At 40.9% G+C, this 15,607-nt stretch overlaps 1 protein-coding gene and 1 non-coding gene across 2 annotated transcripts in view; one reads left to right on the top strand and one right to left on the bottom strand.

Moving 5' to 3' along the window:
- Positions 1 to 15,607, bottom strand: part of APOO (apolipoprotein O) — a 58,073-nt gene that overhangs the window by 29,841 nt on the left and 12,625 nt on the right. The window contains exons 2-3 of the mRNA XM_081567947.1: positions 1,600 to 1,707; positions 302 to 421 (exon numbers count right to left, since the gene is read on the bottom strand). Coding sequence (XP_081424073.1) covers positions 302 to 421; positions 1,600 to 1,707 — 228 coding nt within the window. The remainder of the gene's footprint in view (positions 1 to 301; positions 422 to 1,599; positions 1,708 to 15,607) is intronic.
- LOC145537325 (U6 spliceosomal RNA) lies at positions 12,444 to 12,550 on the top strand. Its single transcript, XR_014076345.1, has one exon. It is a non-coding gene; the product is annotated as a U6 spliceosomal RNA (small nuclear RNA).

Genomic DNA, 15,607 nt, shown 5'->3' with positions numbered 1-15,607 from the left:
AGACAAGCAGGCCTGGCCAAAAAAAAAGATAAGTACCATGGGCCTCTGCTCTCTAGGCAATGTGACACTCTCTGCCCAGTGGGAAGGAAATTCTCTCCGCAGCTATGGCAACAGCTGCCACCAGAAAGTTAGGGCTCTCTGCTCTCTTCCAGAGATGGCACTGATGAACATTTTTAAGTTGGGCACTCTTTAACTTGGGGCCCTTTGTTATTCCTTTTTCTGAAAACTTAGAGCCAATATAGACTTTTCACTACTGACTCTAAACAGAAATGCATTCATTCTATTTTCAGAACAGCTGTACCTGACACCAACTTGTATATGGTTCGCAATAATGTCGGAGATGAGAGATGCTTTCTTCAAGTTGGGTCCTTGGTTCTTCCACATATTTAGATTGAGCCTCAGGAATGGAGTAGAGTGAAAGCTGCAAAGATTGAAAAACAAAACAGAAAAACATGAAGAAGGGTATACAGCAATGAAATAACAATCAATTGTCAAATTTATAAGCATCATATTTCTAGTAATTCATGAACTACAGTGACTAAGGATTATGTGCACCCTGAACCTTGCTTTAGACCATCTTTGTACCATACTCATTTTCTTAATAAGGCCTAGGCCAAGAGAGCGGGGCTGTTATGAGGTGTTGTAGCCTTCTCCGACCCTGCTTGTAGCGGACAAAGCAGCCCTCTTCACCCATTTTATACACTGGTATTTGTTATTTCACCTTAGATTTAGTTTGAAAAAAGGATTCTATTACTCTAAAAGGTGGGTGGGAGGTGGGACAGGAAAAAAAGCCTGAGAGTAACTGAAGAGTTAGTCTAGACTTAGTTCTAGTCTAGTCTAGTCATCTTCTAATGATCAGTCTAACGCCAACAAAAGCAGGAGAGCAGGTTTGTTCCCCAGGCAGAGAGGAAATGTTTCAGAGCCACTACAGGCTGCCTTCTTCACCCTCAAAGATGCCATTGCCCCAAGGCCTAAGAAGAAGAGAGCAAAGGGCTAAAAAATAAGCTATTTAGCTTTATGTAAACACCGTTCAAGTAACACTGATCATGACTGAAGGTAGATCTTTATGATACTTTACTCAGAGTATTTTAGTTTCAAAAGAAACCAAATAGCCAAAATAATCAGTGGGAAGTAGAGACAAAAAGGAATGTAAACAACGGAGAGATGATTTCTTGTTTTATATATTCAATATTTATTAAGCATCTACTTATAAGCCTCTAATCCAGCCAAGAAGCAGGATGAGCCCTGGTCTTTAATTGCTTAGGAGAGGAAAAAATGTGAATGTTTTCCTGGCTTAATAAGCAGTCTAGAAGCAGGAAGATCACTTAAAAGTGACTTGTGCTTAAAATCTACTGGGATAGAGCAGTTTCCCCAGTAAAAATCTAAAAAATATTCCTTAATTATGCCCTTAGCTAAGTACCATTAATTAAAGTTGAAAAAGCCATAGTGTAGCAGCATCCCACACATAAAAACAAACTACAAGGAAATATATTTCCTCCTTTTAAATATCTTCCGAATTGTTATATCTTCCTGATAGTCAATTTGTATCCTTCCCATAGTAACTCTATCAGATATTCAAAATATATCACAACATATTACCTCATTAACCTTCACAGTATCTTTCTGAGATGAGTCCTTTTTTGATGATGCATAGACCTTGAAGGTGAGCAGGCTCAGGCTGGCCGGCCCCACGAACCTCTGAATTACCTGAAACACAGAAGCAATTTAAGCCTTCTCCCAATTCTCCAAACTGAAAGTGTGTAACATGGGCACACTTGCAACCTCAGCCACTTCTGCTCCAAAAGGCTTATTGTGCATTATGGGAAATAAATCCATTCTTGAAGTTTTATGGAAGTCAGAACCTAAAAAACATGTTCTCATGGACTCAAAATTCCAAGTCACCTTTATCTTCATTTCCAAAAGACAGTAGTTTCTGAGTTTTCTACTTAGCCTTTTAAGTAAAATAAAAGATACACCACACACACACACACACACACACACACACACCAATAACATAGGAAGGAGTTTTTAATGATCTCACCAATTGATTCATTGAACAGAGTGAAGATCCTTTCTGTAATTCTAAGAATGAAATGTTCAGCAGCTCTCGCTTTCCATTCCTACCCAGAGCTGCTCTCCCCCAATCTCAGTTCCCGAACTCACACTCTTTCTGTGTCTTGCTCTCCCTGACCAGGTCACTCATGCCCATGGCTTCAACACAAAGCCAGTGACTCCCAGACACGAAACTCCAGGCCAGAGCTTTCTTCTGAGCTCCCAACTCACTTATCTTATTACTTCTGGACATTTCCACTTGGATGGGACACAAGCTCCCAACACCAAACACACCTAAAACCAGCTCATCAGGATCTTGACTGTGCCTCCAAGTCTATACAAGGCCTGATAGGTGAATGTGTGCTGTAGGATCAAGAAATGTTTTTTAAAATAATACATTAAAAAAATTAATACACAGCACTTGACCATCCTGAATCTTTCCACCAGAAATGCCCCCTCTTCATCTACTTTTTCTCTCAGGGATGGTGCTACCCTCCAACTAGACAACCCAATAAGAAACTCTAAGGTCATCTCCACTCCCCCCCCCATTCTATTGGTTATTAAGTCCCGTTAATTCTGCCTGTTGAAAGAACTTACTCTATCCTCTTTTCTTCTCCCCTTGGGCCCTTGTTTCTTTCCTACATTGTTTCAACAGCTTAATTCTAACTGTTCACCTGGCCCTCTGATGACTCAAACCACTGCACTGCAAAAGAATGATCTTTCTAAACTGCAATCCTGAGTATCTTCTACCTGTATTTGAGATCCTTTGGTATTTATTACCTAGGACTTTTATGTGAGCCTAAGAGGCCCATTTATGATCTGACCCCAACCACATTCTTAACTTCATCAGTCACTCTGCCTTTTCCCATAAAACTTGGACTCCTGCATTCTTCCCATACTGTTTTCCAGCTTTATGGGTTCATTCATGCAGTTCCTCTGCCTAGAATGTTCTACACTTGCTTTGCTTTCTGTACAATTGCCCAAGAGCATGGAGGCTTATTGCTTTTCTTGTCTTATTTATCCATTTATTTATGTCTATGAAGTTCTCCCTCCCAAACTAGAAGCCCTTTCGGGATGGGGCTGTGTCTCACCCTGTATTCCTCATGCCTACAACTGTGCTTAACATATAAAAAAATGCTCAAGAATAGTTTCTGCCTGCATGACGGGACAGAAGACAGGCAAAAAGTAAATGAGTGGTTGACCTGTTCTAACTACTCAGGCATGATTTAGTATCATAGAAATCTTACTCTGAGATTTGCAATGCCTGTAATGTGAAAGACTTGGCTACTCAGAAATACTCACAAAGCATATAGTGCTAGTTAAAACCTCAAAAGGTCTGTTGAAATTTATGCCTGGAGTCACACATACACACACAAAAGGAAATTCCCATATTTCAGAAGCAAACGAAGAGCTGGAAGCTATTTTTTAAAAAAAGAAATGGTTATTACTTAAACTGGTTTAAAAAGAATGACTACACCCTGAAGCATTAAGTGCAATACTTGAAAGGTATTAATTTCCAGGCAATACTGCCACTAATTTCTTCTGCTTTCAGGATAAAGGTTAGTGAGCCACTGCTGACAGTGTGCCCCTCCCCACTCCCCAGGAGATGGCCTATCAGGCTGCTGGTATCTGGAGGTGCCAACTCAGCACTCTCTGCCCTCTGGGTCTGTTCAGACTACTGACAACACTGCTGATACTGGGGACTTTCCACTGAGCCAGCTGGCTGGCCCCACCCCGACTTTGTTCAATTCCCCTTCTTACCAGCAACAGTTGGTGCCTCATCCCTTTCCCACTTCCCCATCCAAGCATTCTGGGTTCATGCTGACCCCTATTTCCTCTTCATTTGATACAATGCCTTGTGTTGACCTTTTAAATTCTTGATTCCTGCTTTCAATCTTTAATCCTCCCTACTTTTCACATATTTCATCTCATGGCCTTCTACTGTTTTAATTCAGATTTCTACTTTTATGTTCTTAATGATTAATCTCACTCACTTTCATCTTTTATTTTCAATCTTAACTCATTTACTTTTTAAATTTAACATTTTGCTGGAATTTATATGCATTTTTCCAGTTCTACTGAGAAGTAACTGGCACACGTCACTGCCTAAGTTTGTGTACAGCATGGTTAATTTGCATATATTGTGAAACAATTACAAGTTCAGCTAATGTCCATCTTCTCATAAATGACAAAAAGAAAAAGAAAAAAATTTTCTCCTTGTGGTGAGAATTCTTTAGGATTAGCACTCTTAACAGCTCTCCTATATATTTACACCACTGTAATCTATAGTCACTATGTTGCACCTTACATGCCTAGTACTTATTTATCTTATAACCAAAGGTTTGTACCTTTTGACCACCTTCCTTGGATTCCCCCTCCTCCCATCCTCCACCTATCATAACCAGAATTCTGATCTCTTCTATGAGTTAGGGTTTTTTGTTTTTAGATTCCATTTATAAGTGAGATCACATAATATTTGTCTTTCTGTCTTATTTTACTTAGGATAATGCCTTTAAGGTCCATCCGTGTTGTCACAAATGGTAGGATTTCATTTTTATGGCTGAACAACATTCCATTATATATATGTATGTGTGTGTGTGCACAATATACATTTATTTATTTACTCATCTATCAATAGACACTTAGATTGTTTCTTTGTCTTGGCTATTATAAATAACGGTATGAACATGGGGGTGCAGATACCATTTTGAGTTTGTGTTTTTGTGTCCCTTGGATATAGTCCTAGAAGTGAAATTGCTGGAGCATATGATAGTTCTGTTGCTAGTCTTTTTTGAAGAATCTCTACACTGTTTTCCATAGTAGCCGTATCAATTTACAGTCCCACCAACAGTGCACAAGGGTTCCCTTTTCTCCACATCTATGCCAGCATTCATCTCTTGTCTTTTTCATGATGGCTATTATAACAGGAGTGAGGTGATATCTCATTGTGGTTTTAATTTGCATTTTCCTAATGACTTGTGATGTTGAACATCCTTTTATGTATCTTCTGGCCTTTTGCATATCATATTTGGAGAAATGTCTATTCAGGTCCTTTGCCCATTTTTTAACTGTGTTATTTGGTTTTTTGCTACTGAGTTGTATGTGTTCTTTCTATATATTAGATATCAACCCTTTATCAGATACATGGTATGCAAACATTTTTTTCCATTCCATAGGTTGTCTTTTCACTTTGTTGATGGTTTTTTTGCTGTGCAGAGGTTTTTCAGTTTGATGTAGTTTCACTTGTTTATTTTTTATTCTGCTGCTTGTACTTTAGGTTTCATTAACTTTTTTTTTAATTTACTTATTTATTTTGGCTGTGCTGGGTCTTCATTGCTTTGTGTGGGGTTTCTCTAGCTGCAGCAAAGCAGGAGCTTCTCATTGCAGTGGCTTCTCCTGTTGTAGAGCACAGGCACTAAACGAGCAGGCTTCAGAAGTTGCAGTTCCAGGGCTCTAGAGCATAGGCTCAGTCGTTGTGGCACACAGGCTTAGCTGCTCCACAGTATGTGGGATTTTCCCAGACGAGGGATTGAACCCGAGTCTCCTGCATTGGCAGGCAGATTCTTGTCTGCTGTGCCTAGGAGTCATTAATCTCTACTTTTCCCCACTCTTGCCCATTTTTCTAGTTTAAATATTATGCTAAGCCTGCCCTTTTATTATCCAAGTTGTTTTCTTCATCTCCCTCTTCTCCTATCACCCTCTCCTGACCCAAGCCTACATTCCTTCCCATTCCACAGCAGGAACTGTGGCCCCAAGGGTGGTAGCACTTAAGAAAGCTCTCTCCTGCAGTTGCCCTTTCAGTTTACTGCAGGCTCTCAGCAAATGAAACAACAACAAAAAAACATCCCCAGAGACCTGGGCCATCCAGAAATTAACACTCCCCAGGGCCACAATTCTCTCTGCAGACGTTTACTTCGGGGTTTCTCAGTCTCAGCAATGTTGAGATTTTGAGTTGGATCATTCTCTGTTGGGAGGCTGTCCTGTGCACTGTAGGGGGCACAGCAGCATCCTGGCCTGTACCCACTAGATACCAGTGCAACCTCTCCCAGCCATAAGTCAAAAATGTGCCCAGACACTCACAAAAGTCTCCTTGGAGGCCTCCTCCCACCTTGAGAAGTGCCAATTTACTTGATTAAATATTATTTCCTGATATCTCTCACCATTTAGATTTTAAGGAAATCTTTATGCTTTAAAATCTGTGGCCTTAGTCCTAATACGCAGTGATAGAAATTAGCACAGTCAATAATTGTCTCCTGAGAAACCTGTATGCAGGTCAAGAAGCAAGTTAGAACCAGACATGGAACAACAGACTGACTCAAACTTGACAAAAGAGGACGACAAGGCTTTACACTGTCACCCTGTTTATTTAACTTCTATGCAGAGTATATCATGTGAAATTTCAGGCTAGATTCAAGATTGCTGGAAGAAATATCAACAACCTCAGATATGTAGATGATAACACTCTAATGGCAGAAAGTGAAGAGGAACTAAAGCACCTCTTGATGAGGGTGAAAGAAGAGAGTGAAAGAGCTGGCTTAAAACTCAACATTCAAAAAACTAAGATCATGGCATCCGGTCCCATCACTTCATGGCAAATAGAAGGGAATAAGTAGAAACAATGACAGATTTTATTTTCCTGGGCTCCAAATTCACTGTGGACGGTGACTGCAGCCACAAAATTAAAAGACACTTGCTCCTTGGAAGAAAAGCTGTGACAAACCTAGACAGCATATTAAAATATAGAGACATCACTTTGCTGACAAAGGTCCCTATAGTCAAAGCTATGGTTTTTCCAGTGGTCATGTACAGATGTGAGAAGTTGGACCATAAAGAAGGCTGAGCACCAAAGAATTGATGCTTTTGAACTGTGCTGCTGGAGAGGACTCTTGAGAGTCCCTTGGACTGCAAGGAAATGAAACCACTCAATCCTAAAGAAAATCAACCCTGAATATTCACTGGAAGGACTGATGCTGAAGCTGAAGTTCCAATACTTTGGCCACGTGATGTAAAGAGCTGACTCTTTGGAAAAGATCCTGATGCTGGGAAAGACTGAGGCAGTAGAAGGAGGAGACAGTGGATGAGATGGTTGGATGGCATCATCAATTCAATGAAATGAGTTTGAGCAAACTCCGGCAGATAGTGGAGGACAGAGGAGCTTGGCATCCCACAGTTCATGGAGTCACAAAGAGTCAGACACGACTTGGGAATTGAACAACAACAACAATGCTTGGGAGGTGAAGTGTGTGGGGGGTAGACTTGTGGAGAAGGGGCACAACAGGACTTTCTGCAGTGACAGAAATGATCAATATCTTGATTGGGTGAGTTACAGAAAGTGTATACATTTGTCAAAGCTCACATTACAATCCGTACAACTTACAATCTGTGCATCTCAGTGTGTATAAATTGTATGTCAAAAAAAATTCATATACACCTAAATCATGTCAAGTTTATGCCAAAATATGGATGGAAACTGCAGGTCAAGGGTCATTCTCAGCAATGAGTCAGCCACACACCTGACCATGGTAAGGATCTGGTGGTATTGACCTGTGCAGTGGAAACTCACAGGAAGAGCCTGGATAAAGGATCCACAGGCAGAGAAGTCTGATGCTGATTCACTACCCAGCACCTTGGGTGGTTTATTTTCTTTTTTGGTATCAAAGAGGGCTCCTCTTTGTGAGAGACTACTCCATCCAATTGACCAGATGTTATCAAAATGAAGATTCTCAATGGTGGGCCCCTACCGGGTGGCTATCATAATTTGCCAGAGTTCATATTGATTGTTTGGGTTAAGCCACTCAATACCAGAATTTAAGAAGCAAAGTCTGTTAAAATGGGCAGAGATCACCCCAGGAAAGAGTGAGGGCAATAAAAGGAGCAAAGAAGAATCTTCTTTAATCTTTTATCTCCCCAATGAAAAAAAAGAATATGAATCTGGAAGCTTGATGTCCTCAAGAAAGATTTAACCAACTGGGTCATAATCACTAAAGCACTGGCTTTGTGACCTTTTCTTCATGGGCACTCCTGTTATGCTGCCCTGTGAGACATGAACACAAAGGTGTTCTCTCTCCATGAGGGATCCTGACCCATCATGGTACAACCAGACTGAAAATACCTCCTGGGAAGTGAGATCACCCCTGGACCTCTTCTGGTGAGGGGTAGGATCTTTAGACTATGTGTACCCATGGCCTGAGCACTCACTGTCCCAAGTGACAGTCTTTGAGAATCTTTCCTTGTTTGCCAGGCTCACTCTCCACCCAGGGTAGATGGCTTGGCTCAGAAACTGGGTACATATACACCTTCTAAGAGCCAATTACACATTCTCTACCTTGAATTAGAAGAGTCTGGTTTGCTAGATCAAAGTCAAGTCCACTCTATATCTTCAATGAGTGCTAAGCTACAGCCAAGGGACTAACTAGATCCAAAGGCTGCACTGCTTTAGGTCCAGCCTATCCTCTGTAGTGTGCCCTTCAGTCACTAGATGCCCCTCCTCAAACTCAGCCAGCTGAAGGTCTCAAATTAAGGAGTCCAATGTATTGGCTTCTTTGAGATTTTAAAGGTAGCTGTAAGAGACCCATAGTCATAGGGGAAACAGGTCAGCTGGTGACCCTGAATTTGCAAACTTCAGAGGGAGTGTCATGGAGTTCTCCGGCTCATGTGGTTAAACCCTCTTTCTTTCTGTCTGACTATATTCCCTAAGAATACATCTTATCTGCTGTGCTTATCAAGGTATATTCTCCATCTTAGACCTGTGGACTCTCTTTGTCTCTCAACTTTTGTTTTACATAGTCCACAGAGCACTTGATTGTCAATACAAACTGAGCACCAGGATTGGCAGTTGGTTGGATGGAGCCCTAACAGGAAATATTGTAAAAGAGCAGGCCACCACTATTTAAAAGGCTTCCACTTCTTACTCTCTCCACTGGAGCTCATCAAGCACTGACGAGAACAAAAACAAATCTGGCTAGGGAAGTAGTGTTATATAAGATATAACAATTGGAAGAGGTCAACTAGGATTTCATTGTAAAACAAATATTTTTTACATATATATTCCACATCAGGTACCATGGGTTTCCCACATAGCACTAGCGGTAAGGAAAACGCCTGCTAGTGCAGGAGACATAAGAGACACAGGTTGTATCCCTGGGTCAATAAGATCTCCTGGGGGAGGGCACAGCAACCTACTCCAGTATTCTTGCTTGTAGAATCGCATGGACAGAAGAGCCTGGCAGGCTATGGTCCAAAGAGTCGCAAAGAGTCGGACAACTGAAGCGAACACACGCATGCACACCATGATACGACATTTAAGCAGACATGGTCCCTGAGAGTTTACAGGAAGCTTATGAGTTAACTCAAAAAAACTCAGGGTATAACTTAAAAAAATTTTTTTAAGACTCAGGCATAAGACTGAGTTTAGCCTTCAGCACTAGCAGCAAGGGCAGATTCCTGTACACAGTTAACTAATATATTAATCAGGTGAGTTCACACTCAGATCACAATGGGCACCCAGAGGCTAAACTGTCCCTGTTTTGCAAATAAAAGCGTACTGTACAGAACTCTAGCTCCAGGACAACTTTCTGATTCTGTCCCAGGAAAACTGCTATGTTGTTGTTGTTCAGTCGCTAAGTTGTGTCCAGCTCCTTGTGACCCCATGGACTGCAGCACCCCAGGCTTCCCTGTCCTTCACTATCTCCCAGAATTTGCTCAGATTCATGTCCATTGAGTGGGTGATGCTATCTAACCATCTCATCCTCTGTCGCCCCCTTCTCCTTTTGCCATCAATTTTTCCCAGCATTGGGGTCTTTTCTAATGAGTCGGCTCTTCGCATCAGGTGGCCAAAGTACTGGAGCTTCAGGTTCAGCAACAGTCCTTCCAATGAATATTCAGGGTTGATTTTCTTTAGTATTGACTGGTTTCATCTCCTTGCAGTCCAAAGGACTCTCAAGAGTCTTCTCCAGCACCACAGTTCGAAAGCATCAATTCTTTGGTGCTCAGCCTTCTTTATGATCCAACTCTCACATCTGTACATGACTATTGGAAAAACCATAGCTTTGACTAAACAGACTGCTTTAGGGACACACAAAAATCTCAAGCTGAATAAGTCATCCTCAGAATTATTCAAGGATGCTGAGGAATGGTGGGGCTCAAAACCCTGACAATTTGCTTTATCAATTTTATGGAAAACATAGCATATAGTCTCTCTCATTATTAAGAAGAGCATACTTTTATTCTCCCACCATTACAGATCTTTTACTAGAATTTCCACTAAAAATATATGCCAATTTCCTAACACAACACTGTAAATCAACTATAGGTCAATAAAATAAATTTAAATATCTATCAGTTCAGTTTAGTTCAGTCGCTCAGTCATGTCCGACTCTTTGCGACGCCATGAATCACAGCACGCCAGGTCTCTCTGTCCATCACCAACTCCCAGAGTCCACCAAACCCATGTCCATTGAGTCAGTGATGCCATCCAACCATCTCACCCTCTGTCATCCCCTTCTTCTCCTGCCCTCAATCTTTCCTAGCATCAGGGTCTTTTCCAGTGAGTCAGCTCTTCGCATCAGGTGGCCAGGTGGCCAAAGTATTGGAGTTTCAGCTTCAACATCAGTCCTTCCAATGAACACCCAGGACTGATCTCCTTTAGGATGGACTGGTTGGATCTCCTTGCAGTCCAACGGACTCTCAAGAGTCTTCTCCAACACCACAGTTCAAAAGCATCAATTCTTTGGCACTCAGCTTTCTTTATACTCCAACTCTCACATCCATACATAACTACTGGAAAAACCATAGCTTTGACTAGACGGACCTTTGTTGGCAAAGTAATGTCTCTGCTTTTTAATATGCAGTCTAGGTTGGTCATAATTTTCCTTCCAAGGAGTAAGTGTCTTTTAATTTCATGGCTGCAATCACCATCTGCAGTGATTTTGGAGCCCACAAAAGTAAAGTCAGCCACTGTTTCCATTGTTTCTCCATCTAGTCGCCATGAAGTGATGGGACCAGATGCCATGATCTTAGTTTTCTGAATGTTGAGCTTTAAGCCAACTTTTTCACTCTCCTCTTTCACTTTCATCAAGAGGCTCTTTAGTTCTTTTTCACTTTCTGCCATAAGGGTGGTGTCATCTGCCTATCTGAGGTTATTGATATTTCTCCCAGCAATCTTGATTCCAGCTTGTGCTTCCTCCAGCCCAGCATTTCTCATGATGTACTCTGCATATAAGTTAAATAAGCAGGGTGACAATGTACAGCCTTGATGTACTCCTTTTCCTATTTGGAACCAGTCTGTTGTTCCATGTCCAGTTCTAACTGTTGCTTCTTGATCTGCATACAGATTTCTCAAGAGGCAGGTCAGATGGTCTGGTATTCCCATTTCTTTCAGAATTTTCCACAGTTTCTTGTGATCCACACAGTCAAAGGCTTTGGCATAGTCAATAAAGCAGAAACAGATGTTTTTCTGGAACTCTCTTGCTTTTTCAATGATCCAGCAGATGTTGGCAACTTGATCTCTGGTTCTTCTGCCTTTTCTAAAACCAGCTTGAACATCTGGAAGTTCACAGTTCATGTATTGCTAAAGCCTGGCTTGGAGAATTTTAAGCATTACTTTACTAGCGTGTGAGATGAGTGCAATTGTGCAGTAGTTTGAGCATTCTTTGGCATTGCCTTTCTTTGGGATTGGAATGAAAACTGACTTTTTCCAGTCCTGTGGCCACTGCTGAGTTTTCCAAATTTGCTGGCACATTGAGTGCAGCACTTTCACAGCATCATCTTCTAGGATTTGAAATAGCTCAACTGGAATCCCATCACCTCCACTAGCTTTGTTTGTAGTGATGCTTCCTAAGGCCCACTTAACTTCACAGTCCAGGATGTCTGGCTCTAGGTGAGTGATCACACCATCGTGATTATCTGGGTCGTGAAGATCTTTTTTGTACAGTTCTTCTGTGTATTCTTGCCACCTCTTCTTAATATCTTCTGCTTCTGTTAGGTCCCTACCATTTCTGTCCTTTATTGAGCCCATTTTTGCATAAAATGTTCCCTTGATATCTCGAATTTTCTTGAAGAGATCTCTAGATATATATACACATATACATGAGTGTGTATTTCTGTATGTATACATACACACACCAGTTTCCTTTTCAATAAAATGTACTCAGTACCAGGACTGTGTAACATAAACGGTTTCAGAATCACCTGGGAATTTTTTTTAGACTCACAGATTCCAATGCCCTCCCCCAGAGTGTCTGATTCAGTAAACCTAAGACAGTCCCAAGAATCTATTCCCACGATCAGCCAATTTTAGAAAACCACTATTCCAAAAGCAGATGCTTGAGGAACAATTATTCAACTTAAGTTTGTAAAAACAATGAATCGTACGTACTTTTAAAAACACTTGAGTGCTTGCTTCGGCAGCACATATACTAAAATTGGAACGATACAGAGAAGATTAGCATGGCCCCTGCGCAAGGATGACACGCAAATTCGTGAAGCGTTCCATATTTTTGTATGGCAAAAACTACTACAATATTGTAAAGTAATTAGCCCCCAACTAAAATAAATAAATTTATTAAAAAAAAAAAAAACACTTGAAAGGATGAAATGAAAATTGTCCTAAACATAAAAAGAAACAATGACTGGCCAACCACTAGAGAAGTTATGGGATTTATTTGCATTCAAGAAAATCTTTCCCATCTTAAACACAACACAATACCCTCCACCTCTAGTCCCCCAACTACTGTCCTATCCTTCTGTCTCCCTCCATTGACATTAAAAACAAAAAAGACTGGTTAGAAGACAGAACAGTGGATATCCTTAGTGAGCTGAGGAGTAACTTAGAACGGCCCTGAAGGTTTCTCGAGTACAAGATATACCAGTACAGTCTGTTTGCAAAAATTTCTTGTGATCTGTGCACTTTCCTGTATGTATATGTCAACACAAAGTTAGAAAAACAGATTCTGCCTCCTTTCTCTATTTTATTCCCTCCTCCCCTCACTACTCAAAATATCTAAAACTGGCCTTTCCCAGGCCACCGATGACCTCCCAGTAACTACACTGCAAAGGACACCTGGCATCTCAGTTGTGCCCTGAAACTGGTGACCCCTCCACCAAACTCTCTCTTCCTTTAGTTTCTAAGATTCTGCTCTAGCTCCATTCTCTAAGCTTTGTAGGGCACTCCGCTGATCTCTATATGTGCCTTCTCTTTCTCTGTCTGCCCATCTCTTCAAGGTTGATGAGTCAGAGTAGTAGTTAATCCTCTCTTCTTCTCATTCCAGCACAACTTCATTAAATCTAAGTCTTTAACTCCCATTCTATGCTACTGATACCCAAATCAGCAGGCCAATTCCGAGGCCTGGTCACTCCCTAAGCCTCAGCTTGGTTGTCTAACTCCCCATGGACATCCCCATCAGGTTTTTCAATTGCTACCTCATAATGAGTTCTCTTTTTCCAAAAAGCTCTTTTTCTCTGAGTTTCCCTACCTCCTTTAACAGCCTTACCAAGCCACACACAAGACAACATCAAAGCAATTCTTTAATAAAACAGTGAAAATAGACTTCAAAGACAATAAGATGTGGTCACTGCTCCCACAATCTAATAAAGTTTGGATAAACAAATAATTACACCACTTGTGATAAGTGCATTACCAGACAAAGGACAGGAGTAACACAGAAAAAGGAATAATGTAGGGACCTAATTAAAATTAAAAGCTTTTGCATAACAAAGGAAACTATAAGCAAGGTGAAAAGACAGCCTTCAGAATGGGAGAAAATAATAGCAAACGAAGCAACAGACAAACAATTAATCTCAAAAATATACAAGCAACTCCTGCAGCTCAATTCCAGAAAAATAAACGACCAATCAAAAAATGGGCCAAAGAACTAAACAGACATTTCTCCAAAGAAGACATACACATGACTAACAAACACATGAAAAGATGCTCAACATCACTCATTATTAGAGAAATGCAAATCAAAACCACAATGAGGTACCATTTCACACCCGTCAGGACAGCTGCTATCCAAAAGTCTACAAGCAATAAATGCTGGAGAGGGTGTGGAGAAAAGGGAACCCTCTTACACTGCTAGTGGGAATGCAAACTAGTACAGCCACTATGGAGAACAGTGTGGAGATTCCTTAAAAAACTGGGAATAGAACTGCCATATGACCCAGCAATCCCACTGCTGGGCATACACACTGAGGAAACCAGAATTGAAAGAGACGCATGTACCCCAGTGTTCATCGCAGCACTGTTTACAATAGCCAGGACATGGAAGCAACCTAGATGTCCATCAGCAGACGAATGGATAAGGAAGCAGTGGTACATATACACAATGGAATATTACTCAGCCATTAAAAAAATACATTTGAATCGGTTCTATTGAGATGGATGAAACTGGAGCCAGTTATACAGAGTGAAGTAAGCCAGAAAGAAAAACACCAATACAGTATACTAATGCATATATATGGAATTTGAAAAATGGCAATGATAACCCTATATGCGAGACAGAATGAGAGACACAGATGCATAGAACAGTCTTATGGACTCTGAGGGAGAAGGTGAGGGTGGGACGTTCTGGGAGAATAGCATTGGAACATGTATATTATCATATGTGAAACAGAACACCATTCCATGTTCGATGCATGAGACAAATGCTCAGGGCTGGGGCAATGGGATGGCCCAGAGGGATGGGATGGGGAGGCAGGTGGGAGTGGGGTCCAAGAGGGGGAACACATGTAAACCCATGGCTGATTCATGTCAATGTATGGCAAAAACTACTACAATATTGTAAAGTAATTAGCCCCCAACTAAAATAAATAAATTTATTTTTTTAAAAAATTTAAAAAAAAAGGAATAATGTACCACAACTGGAAATTCTGGGGAACAACTGTAGAGAGAAAGCAGAATCAACAGTCAGAAAGTTTCTGCCTGCCTTCCTGTCTTCCTTTCTTTTTTTTAAAGCAAAGTCACCCAACCAATTGATGTTAAGACTCAGTGTCACTAGGAACAGTCTCTGTAAAGAGTAACAAAAGAAACAAAGGTTTGGATCATAAGGATGATTTCTCCCACCACACTACAATCTTTTCAGTCATACTCATAATTAGCTACAATCTATATGGGCTTCCCAGGTGGCTCAGTGGTAAAGAATCGGCCTGCCAAGCAGGAGACCTGGGTTGGATCCCTGGGTCGGGAAGATCCTTGGAGAAGGAAATGGCCACCCAGTCCAGTATTCTTGCCTGGGAAATCCCATAGACAGAGGAATCTGGTGGGCTACAATCCATGGGGTCACAAAGAGTCAGACACAACTGAGTGTCTAAACAACAGCTACAATCTCTAGATGGAACAAATACAAGCAGCCAACCATAAACCATGACTTTCACATATCAATATTCTCAATCCAGAAGCTCTCTTTTAATCTCAAGATCAGATGTGGTTTCAATGATAATCTACTCAAAATAAATAACCTGGTATCAAAACTGTATAAATAAATCTAGTGCTTTAATTACTGCCCATTTTAGCTATTATATAACTAGCTGTCACATAACCTGTACACTAAAATGTGCA

This window comes from Giraffa tippelskirchi, chromosome X (assembly GCF_054371585.1).
Source record: "Giraffa tippelskirchi isolate mGirTip1 chromosome X, T2T-mGirTip1v1.2.pri, whole genome shotgun sequence".
In the NCBI taxonomy this organism is placed as follows: Eukaryota; Metazoa; Chordata; class Mammalia; order Artiodactyla; family Giraffidae; genus Giraffa; species Giraffa tippelskirchi.
Note: the sequence above shows the minus strand (reverse complement) of the source record. Positions and strands in the feature narration are given on the sequence as shown.